This window comes from Cannabis sativa, chromosome 4, assembly GCF_029168945.1.
Source record: "Cannabis sativa cultivar Pink pepper isolate KNU-18-1 chromosome 4, ASM2916894v1, whole genome shotgun sequence".
Lineage (NCBI taxonomy): Eukaryota > Viridiplantae > Streptophyta > Magnoliopsida > Rosales > Cannabaceae > Cannabis > Cannabis sativa.
Window position 1 is genome coordinate 56,849,117 of NC_083604.1, and position 11,581 is coordinate 56,860,697.

At 35.3% G+C, this 11,581-nt stretch overlaps 1 protein-coding gene across 1 annotated transcript; it reads right to left on the minus strand.

The window, feature by feature from the left end:
• Nucleotides 1-2,792: 2,792 nt before the first annotated feature.
• On the minus strand, nucleotides 2,793-4,683 carry LOC133037270 (uncharacterized). Its single transcript, XM_061114217.1, has 2 exons — nucleotides 3,083-4,683; nucleotides 2,793-2,994 (listed from the first exon to the last, which is right to left on the minus strand). Exon 1 carries the CDS (start codon nucleotides 4,668-4,670, stop codon nucleotides 3,684-3,686), a length of 987 nt encoding a protein of 328 aa, XP_060970200.1. The 5' UTR covers nucleotides 4,671-4,683; the 3' UTR covers nucleotides 2,793-2,994; nucleotides 3,083-3,683.
• Nucleotides 4,684-11,581: the final 6,898 nt, after the last annotated feature.

Sequence of the window (11,581 nt, forward strand, 5' to 3'; positions counted from 1 at the left end):
TATTTGGGAGTTTGATGGTAGAGATTGGGTTTATAAACGGGGCGACAATTTGACATTTGACATTGATCCGAACCTAAGCTACTCAGGTTTAGTTGATGTTTTGTACGAAGAATTGGATGTCGACAAAGTGGAGTATGACTTGAAATTGGAAGTACATTACAAGTACAAGAAAGGCTTTGAGTATCGCCCTGAAGTTATTGGAAATGATAAGCGTGCAAGGTACTTTTTATCTACACTTGCGAAGAAGCCAGATGAATTTACTCCTTTGTTTGTGACTTTGTTAAAGAAGAATGTTTGCGTCGATCCTAGTCCCACACCAAGTTCTGTTAAGGATAATCGTAGCGAGGTTGGGAGTTTTGTTCCAGAAACAAATCCAGAGGTGTTGGTGGCGGATGTATTACCTGAATTAAACAATATGATGCCGAGTGCTGATATTGTAGCACAAATGCCATTCATCGATGGTTTTTTTAATGGTCCAGACCCTGAATGTTATGTTGAGGGAAATGAGGGCGTAAGAGACGACCAAGGTACAGAGGCCCTTGCTGCTGTACCTTTGAACTTGACTCCACTATCGTACCAAATACCAACGAGGCCACCGACACAGAAAAGAATGCCCCGTAGAGAAAATTGCCAAACACCTGGTACTAGTAGTAGTCGTCCAGGCGAAACCAGTCATGCTAGAGGAACTACAGACAGTACAGGTCCTAATAATGGTAGAGAGACCAATGATATTAGTGGTCCTACTGATGCTCGAGGTACGAATGACTGGATGGAGCGATCCATTTTCTTCTTCGACAAGTTACGGTAAATTCAAGGAGAAAATGTATACAAGAGAAGACATCGAGGATCATAGTCATTATATATCAACGGGTGGCACACCAGGCGGGGAGTTACATGTGGGAAAGTTTTTTAGAGACAAAGAGCATTTAAAGATGGTTGTTGGCCTGTATGCAATGAAGAAAGGGTTTGACTACTACGTTAGGAAGTCCGGTACTGATATTTGGTACGTCACATGTAAGGATACAGATTGTGGGTGGAGATTAAGAGCGAAGAAGAACGTACTTTCTAACATGTTTGAGGTGAGTACATTTCATAATGTACATACATGTTCCCTTGATCTTCGAGGAAAAGATAACCGTCAAGCATCACCTGTAATAGTTGCCCATCTAATTAAGGATAAGTTCGCAACTGATGGCTCGGATCAGCTGCCCTCTGATATAAGAAAAAGTATGCACAAGGATTACGGGATCCAAATGAGTTACGAAAAGGCATGGAGGTGCAGAGAGAAGGCACTACACCTAGCTCGGGGTACACCTGAAGATTCGTACTCGAAATTACCTAGTTACTTGCACATGCTACAGTTGCGGAATCCAGGTACCATCACGGATTTTGTGGTAGAAGATGGTCGCTTCAAGTATTGTTTCTTCTCTCTGGGTCCTTCTATTCGGGGGTTTAGGTTTTGTCGACCTGTTGTATGCGTTGATGGGTCTTTCTTGAAGACTAGGTATGGTGGGCAAATGTTGTGTGCAGTGGCTTTGGATGCAGGGAGTCATATCTTTTCGATAGCTTTTGCTATAGTTGACAGTGAAAACCACAATTCCTGGACCTATTTTATGAGAAAATTGAAAGAAACGATTGGTGATGTTGAGAACTTAGCTTTTGTTTCGGATAGGCATCAAAGCATTGTTCGTGCTTTGGATATCGTGTTCCCTGATGCACACCACGGTGCATGCTACCACCACATTATTATGAACGTCAACCACAAGTTCAAGACTGACGTCTTCACGAATCACATTTACACGTGTGCGTACACGTATTCAAGATCAGAGTTTCACAGAGAATTTGAGAACATTCGGGCCATGAATCCAGCGGTTGCACAATATCTTGAGGAAATTGGATTTGAAAAATGGGTCCGGTCGTACTTTCCAGGGGTACATTACAATGTAATGACGAGCAACTGGGCTGAGAGCTTCAACAACACAACTAAGGATGCAAGAGGCTTCCCGATCACTGCTGCTGTAGCATTCCTAAGGTCCAAAGTCCAGAAGTGGTTTGCTTCACGAAAAGAAAAAGCTGACAAGTGGACGAAACCCCTAGCACCAGAAATGGAGGAGGACTTGACATTGCATTTTGAAAAAGGTCGGTATTTGAACGTTGACTCATGCGGGCCTTACACGTTCCAGGTTCACCCTGGAGGAACAGTTATGACCGGTGGCGTAGTGGACTTGCAGGAACATACTTGCACTTGCGGCTTGTTCCAGTGCATGAAGTTTCCTTGTCCTCATGCATGTGCTGCATCTCAGGAGCGAAGTATTAGCGCGTACACACTATGCTCGCTATATTACACGACTGAATATTGGAGGAGGACATATGAAGGAACAATTATGCTAGTTGGTAACGAGGATGATTGGGAATTGCCTGATGACATCAAGAACATGACAGTTGGAGTGCCTGTTGAGAAGCAACCAGTAGGGCGACCCAAGAAGCAAAAGGTTGGAAGAATTAAGAACAACTGAACTGCTTGTAACGGTGAAAGGATTATCAAATCATGAAATTGTAGCATGTGCGATGCCAAGGGGCACAACAGAAGCACTTGCAACTACCGAGGTTAAAAATGTTATTTTAGTTTATTTGTATCGTGATGTGTTGGACTATTATGTATTGTTATTGAATTAATGTTGGACTATTTTAAACATTAGAATTTGTGATATTTTATGTTTACATAATTATTATAATTTGTTGCACGAAAGAAAGGCGTAAAATTTGTATGAACTCTTGAAAAAACATAAACATACCAATAAAAAAAACCAGTTACATTGTTATCTTAATAAATTCCAAATAAAAAACACATTTGTTCATGCTAAATTCTGGTAAAACAAATCTACACACCACCACTCTCTAAATTTCTTCATATTCTCATCGTGCACATTATCAAACGTAGTCTCCAGCATACTATGCTCGATGTGCTCTATCACGTACATCCCGCAGTTACCGCTGTATGAGACAATAAAAAGTAAATGAATAAAAGTATGCAAATTAAATTCAAGTTAAATAACAAAAAAATCAATTGTAATTAAGTTACCTTGTCTTTGTCTGTGGAACAACGACCCGATCCATGACTTTTGAAGTGAAATTTCTGACCTGGCTCTCTGAGGCGGTAAGTTGAAGCACGAGGATCATGTCATGACTCTCGAATAGGCCAGCCTGCAGCAGCAAATTTGGTAGTAATTTTTCCCACATTGCCAGGTGACGGTTCAATTCGTTCGGGGAAATCGATCCGAGGCTGGAGTCAAATATGTTCAACAACCAATGATCCAGATCTACCTCTAGTGCCACCCAATGCTTTGCTCCATCGAAGTAGAGGGCCATATATATTCTCTCCTTGTTCTTCCAACTGGCCAAGAATTGACTTTCATCCCCTCGAATCAAATCTAATATGCTCTCGTCCCACTGATAGTTAGCCTGCTCATCACCCGCAGCTTCCCACCGAGCAATAACTCTTGCTGGAAAAATACACGACATTATGACACATCTATTCGGGTAGGACTCGGGATAAAAGTGTTGCCGCCTCCTCATCAAATGGAATGCCGCATCCAAATGCTAAAACATGAAATTAAATATGTCAGAGATTAAATAAAAAAGAGTTAGATAAAGTCTTTAAAAGCAAAAGCAGTAAAAAAGTCTTAAGAACTTACATCGTTCCCAAGCCAAAACTTCGGAGTATGCAGTTCGAGGAACCAAGACGAATGGTATCGACCGGTGAAGCACTCTCTCGGGTAATTGTTCCCAATCTGGCCGAGTACCCAATTGTGAAAAGTCTTGAGCAGCTTCTGATCAACCACTCTAAGTGGGTCCGCATTCACGAGTGTCGAAGTAGCCCTAGCCTTCTTCTTCATTTCAGTGTACTCAGCGAACCACCTAGGCCACCTTCTCTTCCTCCGGTTCTCCATGACTTCTGGAGCTGTCTCTAACACCTGCACCTCAGAATCCTGAGTATCCCCGATGCTGGTGATATTCGTCTTCTCAGGTGTACAAAACATGTCATCATCATTTGGTTGGTAATCATTTGGGAGAATGAAGTCATCTTCCGGTGTCCGAGCCTCCTCTTCCGGTTGTGGCTGTGGCTGTGGCTGTGGCTGTGGCTGTGAATCTGCTGCCGGCCTTCCACGATCTTGCAGGAGCGTCATTATGGTATTCAACTGACCCATAATCGTTGTTTGTCCTCTTAGCAGAGCGGCCTGCCCCCTCTCCACAGTCTCCAACCTTGCCGAAATGGCAGGGTATACTGGATCGCGAGCCTCCGAGGTGCTAGGAATAGAAGCTGACGGGGGAACAGGAGGACCCTGTGACGCTGCAAGTGGATCAACACCAGACCCATCAGGAACTGAAGCTGCAGATGGGTCAACACCAGACCCATCTGAAACTGCAGGCGGTGCACGTGGAGGAGACGGTGGAGGTGGTGTAGAGTCTTTAAATATTCGGGCTGCCTCTGCTCGTTCTTCCAATGTGGAGGCAAGCTTTTTGGCCTGGCTTCGCAAAGCATCCTGTGTTGGTTGCTCATCCTCACCCAACACAAGTTCCTCCAAGTCAACAAATAACGGAGGCTGACCCCGGGTTATGTAACTCACAAACTCAATCTCGTTCGGCCGAGGACATAACACGGAGTACATTGTCAACTGAAAAATATAACAAATATATTAATATAATATGTGGAAATTAACATGAATTCAACATAAAGCATAACAAACTTACATTTTTAGCAAATAATCTGGTCACTTCATCCTTCCCGAGTGTAGTGTTCGGCTTACTCTCCCAGTTGACCATTCTCGGAAAGCGATGCGACCTCCTCACTGCATACTCGTTGCCCAGCTGTAATATGGCCTCGTATGCCCAATACTGCAACGCTGCAGCATAGCCGTAGGCTGAGTATTTTGCCTCCTTCTGAGTTACTCCCTTCTCAATCTTTTTCAACATCTTATTCTTCACATCCAAGTAATCCTTGTTACAAGTTTCCATCAGCTTGGTGTAAGAAATCTTTCCCCAGGGGTACTCGTAGAAGAATGGAAGGTTATCAACCATTCTTATCACAAAAGGAGGAACGGCAGTCTTCTCCTCCTTACCAGTGAGGACACCCATAACAAACAAGGCCATCCCCAACTTGTAGACATCATCAGCTTCTGTGCAGCTCTCAAAAACTCTGCGCAGTTTGCTGAAGCTGATCGAAGCACTACCGTTGAAATATTCCTGAATCAACCGGTCAGAGCTTCCATTTTGTTTGATGTCTTCCTCAGTAGGGTCGGGCAACAAGTTTAACCCGGTGACCAAGCCGAACTCCACCCTCCCAAATCTACATCTCTTCCTTCCCACATAGAAATGCACCTCGTCCGGCTTGTCAGATTTTATTTTGTGAAGCATCAACTGGTGAAAAAATGCTCCTGAAAATTGGATGGGCGCTCTCTCGAAATTTTTTTTGAAAGGGGATTCCCTCACTCTGTCCCATAGGTTGAATTCTTCAAATTTAGCCTTAATCTTCGGGTAGTAGTAACTACCCCGCGCCATGTGACACGGCCTGTGTAGTGGTCCGACACTGGAATTATAAGATGTGTAGTTCCCTGAAAAAAAAAACAATAATTAATAATTAATAATAAAACCATAACCAATAATTAATAAAACAATAATAAAACAGTAATTAATAATTAATAAAACAATAATAAATTATTAATTAATAATAAAATATTACTTAATAATTAATAAAACAATAAAAATTAATACAATAATTAATAATTAATAATAAAACAATAATTAATAATTAATAAAAAATAATAATTAATAAAACAATAAAAACATAATACAATAACTAATAATTAATAAAAAATAATAATTAATAAAACAATAAAGAATAATACAATAACTAATTAATAAAAAAACAATAATTAATAAAACAATAAAAATTAATAATAAAAAATTATTTGTATAAAAAATATTAATAAATAATATAAAACAATTATTAATAAAATAATTATTAGTAAAACAATTATTAATAAAAAATAAAATAATAATTAGTAATTATAACTAAAACAATAAAAAAAACAATACTTAATAAAACAATAACTAATAATTAATATAAAATAATTATTAATAAAAAAAATAAAACAATAATTAATAATTAATAAAAAATTAAAACAATAATTAATAATTAATACTAAAACAATAACAAATAATTAATAAAAAAAACATAACTAATAATTAATAAAACGATAATTAATAATTAATAATTACTAAAACAACATAACTAATAATTAATATAAAATAATTATTAATAAAAAAATAAAACAATAATTAATAATTAATAAAAAATTAAAACAATAATTAATAATTAACACTAAAACAATAACAAATAATTAATAAAAAAAAACATAACTAATAATTAATAAAACGATAATTAATAATTAATAATTACTAAAACAACATAACTAATAATTAATAAAACAATAATTAGAAATTAATACTAAAACAATAATTAATAATTAATAATAAATAAAAAATTATTACTTAGTAAAACAATAATTAATTAAAAAATACTTAATAAGTCATTAAAAATAAATTAATACCTAAAACTATCAGTAAATAATATAATAATAAATTAATACCTAAAACAATCACTAAATAATAAAATTAATAAAACCAAAAAAAAAAAAAAAATTAAAACAACGGGTCCGATGGCTACCAATCGGACCAAAACAAACCCAACAAAAAATGGCACAATCGGACCCGTTTCAATCGGACCATCGGGCTGCTAATGGGACTATCGGACCTCAACAAAGTCCGACCATCGGACCCCAACACCCCCCATCGGACCCTTACAAATCAGACCCTAAGATGACAATCGGACCACACCATCGGACCCAAATAACTTGACCGTCGGACCCAAAACCCCCATCGGACCATCTCCTTCCTCATACCCGAACCTCAATCCCCATTCCACACAAAAAATTTCTTAAATCTAACTAATAGATCTAACAAATTTTTACAATCCAACAAAGTTTCACATACAAAATCACAATCTTTAACACTTACAAAAAAAAAAAAACAAAAAAAACCCAAACATACCTTGGACATTTTCGTGGGGTTCGGTCTCAGCCGTCGCCGGTTCTGCTTGGTCGGAGTTGGAGTCGACGGCGTGGGTGGGTCGGGGTTGAGCGTCAAAGGAGCACGGTGGGACGGGGTTGAGCCTCGGTCGGTTGCTGGTTGCTTTGAGAGTTTAGTGTTTCGGCTGGGGGCTGGGATTGGGCTGAGAGAGACGAAGAGAGAGGAAGATAGAGGGTTTCAAATGAGAGGGGTAGTTTAGGAAATTTAGAAAAGTTGTCATATATCACCAATTTTACTAACTTTGCATTTAGGGGAAAAATTATTAGGTAATTTAAGCATGGAAATTCAATTTCCCTTTTAGAATTCATATTAGGATGTTAATGAAACATACATGGTAGTAAATCTAGATCGTGGTAAAATATTTCCAACAACTACTACCTCCAGTTCCTGTGCCACAACCATCAAAAGCCCGCCTATGCCCTGTGCAAAAACATCCTGGATCACGACCTCAGTCTCTATGAACGAGAAAGTCCCACCGGAAATCTCTAAAATCGAGTGCATGGATGAGGCATCATGGTCTGCACCAAACCCAAATGCGTGGATCGGAATCGAGAACCCTGCATTGTCACCGCCATGGATTGATAGAGGGAGAAGCAACCAGTAGTTCGGTTGGGCATGGTTCGTTCCAGAGCCATTTATAGTGTATTTTTGTTCTATTAATTTTTGTATTTTTTTTAAGGGATTTTAAATGTTTATGCCCATTTGTTTATAAATTTTTGAATTAAGTGTATATTTTTTTTTTGAGAAATGATTTAAGTATTTTTTAGTTCTGTATATATTTTGTTTTATTTTTATTATATAGATTTTTATATATAGCTAAATTAAAACATATTAAATTTGGTATATAATAATTAAATTATATCATTAATTATATTATCATCCATAATTAAATTATTATTATATATTTATAATATATAATGTGAACTAAAAAAATTAAATATTATTAAATTTTTAAAAATTAAATAAAAAAAATATAAAAATATAATATTGCTTTCCTAATTAAAATATTATTAATTTTCTAAAAATAAATTATAAAAATTATTGGGTGATTCTGCAATGCACCCCTTTAAAAGGGATGTACTGATACACCCTTGACTTGTTTCTGAATCCAAAAAAATTTTTTAGTCTAATTTTTTTTTTATATTCATGTACGTTATAACTATTTAAGATAACCTATAAAATTTTAAGAAATTCCGAATAATTTACAATATAGAAAATAATGTTCAAACAGCCTATTTTACTCGCGTAGTCACGCGTGCAATACACTGTTTGAACGTAGTTTTCGGCATGTTAAGCTTTTCCAAATTTTTTAAAATTTTGCAGGATGTCTTAAATAACTATAACGTACATGGCCATGAGAAAACATTTGACTAAAAATTATTTCGGGTGCTAAAACAGATAAGGGTGCATCAATGTATCCATTTTAAGGGGGTGCATTGTAGAATTTTCCAAAATTATTTTGAGAAAATCATATTATTTTTTTAAAAAAATATTTAATATAGTGGCACTTTTTGTGTGTCACTATAACTCTAAAAATAATAATAAAGAATAAAAAAAAAAAAAAAAGATATAGTGACACTTTTTGTGTGTAGCTGTTACTTTTTCAGTCTGACAAAATTTGACTTTAAACGCCTATAGTGACCCGCAGTGAGTGACTGTAAAAGGGTTAAGTGACACGCGTGAAGTGTCACTAAAAATTGTCTTTCCAGTCACCCTCATTAGTGACGCGCGGTGAAGTGTCACTAAATAATTTTAGAGTCACTCAATGTGTATCACTAAAACCCACTTTTCTAGTAGTGATTGCCTCACAAAATTTTATAGTTTCGGTACCCCCAAAGTTTGCAATCAAATTTTGTATTAAGCATTAGTCCATCACCGATACTCCCAAAGTCTGCAATTGAAATCTTATAGTTTTGGTGTTTCGGTACCTCATTAATCATAAAGATTTCTAATATTTATTTATTTTGAACATTTAACGTTAGCATTCTGTCTACTTTTAAAATAATAAAAATTAGAATCATTAAAAAAATTGTTAATCTAACAAATGACATTAAATAGCCACATTTTATATATAAAGATATTAAGAATTAAATTTTTACCTTATTACTGCAATTTGGCGATCAATGCTGACAAAAATCCAGCCAATCATGCACATAAACAACAACATAATTTTAATAATATAGAAAAATCCTCAAAAAAATTTACAAAAACAAAAATAAAGCAATGTACATTACTAAGATAAATAGAAATCATATTTATACCTTAATGAACGTTGAGATTCAACGTTTTCTCCACTAAAATCGGTGGCCCAAGTTATAACCCCCTCATTTCTTCTTGACATCAGTTTACACTAAAAACAGGGAAAAAATTGAAGTTTTTCAGGTGTATAAGTTTAAGTATAGAAAATGGAAGATTTTTTTTTTTTAGAAAAAAATGGGTTAAATGGTGACAATGGTGGAGATATGTGAAATTTTGGTGGTGGTTGACGATGGTTTTCATTGTGGGTTATGTGTGCTTGTGATGTTGGTGGTTTCGTGATGAAGAAAAGGCAAAGAATGGGAAGCCGAAGCTAAAAGGATTATTTATATAACCCTATCATGTCAGTTATTAGAAAATAACCGATGACATAAGGCACACGTGTCAGTTATTCTGTGTACCCTATGTCGTCGATTATTTTTTAATAACTAATAATGGGATAGGGTTAATAAATAACCCTTCATCATTTCTATTCCCCAACTGACTCCGTAGGTGTAGTCTACCTACGGTTTTTATAAAATAATCGCTTCTAAATGTTAATTTTAAACAGCCGTGTATCTTTACACTCTTTAGCTTACCCTTTTATAAAACTTGTGGAAAGAAAAAAAACTTTCTAAAGGTTGTTTTGTAGTAGTGGAAGAAGACACTACAACAATTTCATTTAATATCGGAGGAGCCAAACCGCCAGTATTAATTGGTTATTACCGGCGGAATTGGTAATCCGCCGGTATTAATTTTTAAAAATTAAAAAAAAAATAATATTTTAAAAAAATAGTAATACCGGCAGATCAGCACTATTATCGGCGGAAATTCCGCCTCTAATTCCTTGGGCGGGAATTTGACCGCCCAAAATTTAAAACAACTATTACCGACCGATTAGTAGAGGCGGGTTCCGCCGGTAATAGTCAGGGAGTGTGACCGTTTTATTATTACCGACGGAACTCATATTATTACTGGCGGGTCCCGCCGGTAATGAAATTCTATAAAATACCCCCCCAAGTCTGAAAACATTTTCCATTTTCCTTCAAAAAAATTCCCACTGCTCCACACCGCGCATCCCCCTTCTCCTCCTCCTCCATCTCCGGCCACTGCTCCCTTTTTTTTTCGAGGATTGCACCACCCATTCCAGCTATTGCAAAGGTAAAGTTTTTGTTATAATATCATTTTTTTGCTATTATATTTCTGTTTTAAAGTTTGTTTTGTAATTATTTTTTTTGTTATCTTTGGTTTAAGTATTGGGTACGAGGATAATAGCTAACGGAGATTTGGAACGTCGGAGGAGGAATACAAATTTCTACCAGAAATAAAAGAGGTTGGTGCTTTTAGTTTTATGTTGGTATTTTATTTTTTGTGTTGTGAAATTTTTTGTAAATGGTATATAAATTTATGGTGGCGTTTGGTAACACTTTTGTTTTTTAATTTTAAAAACAGAAAAATGAAAGTAGATTTTTTGTTTTTAAAATTTTGTTTTTAAAAAACAAAAATGTGTTCTGTAACTACTTTTGTTTTTAAATTTTAAAAACAGAAAACAAAAATGTCTTCTGTAACCACTTTTGTTTTATAATTTTAAAAACAGAAAATAAAAGTGTGTTCTGTAACTATTTTTATTTTTCAATTTTAAAAACAAAAAACATAAATTTTGATTTTTTTTTAAATAAAAAATTATGAATATCATTTATATTTATTTTTAAACAAATATATAAAAATTATAAAAAAATCAAATAAAAAAATACTCATTAACATCTTAAAAAAATTTAAGTAATTTAAAATCACGAAACACATTACCTATAACACAAAACCGACAAAGTCATAATAAAATATGAACTAATAATTGTCTAATCTTGAAGAAAACTATTAAAATAGTTCTAATTGTTAATAATCTTCACTCGTTATTTTCATCGTCGATTTGCTCTCCATATATGATCAGCAATTTCATCACGAACATTAGCCATTTCACGAAATTGATCTCTTGAAATGCTAAACTCAACATTATCATTCAAAGTTTCGTGGGTGCTTTATATAGTAGCATCTTGTACTTCAGGAATGTCTTCATCTCCATCAAATATACGTCTTTTTAGAATTTGTCCTTATAAAGTTATGAATTCCACAACAGGCAATCACAATGTACTTCTGTATTTTAAATCATAGGAAGGCATTTGCTTTAAAATAGGAAAGC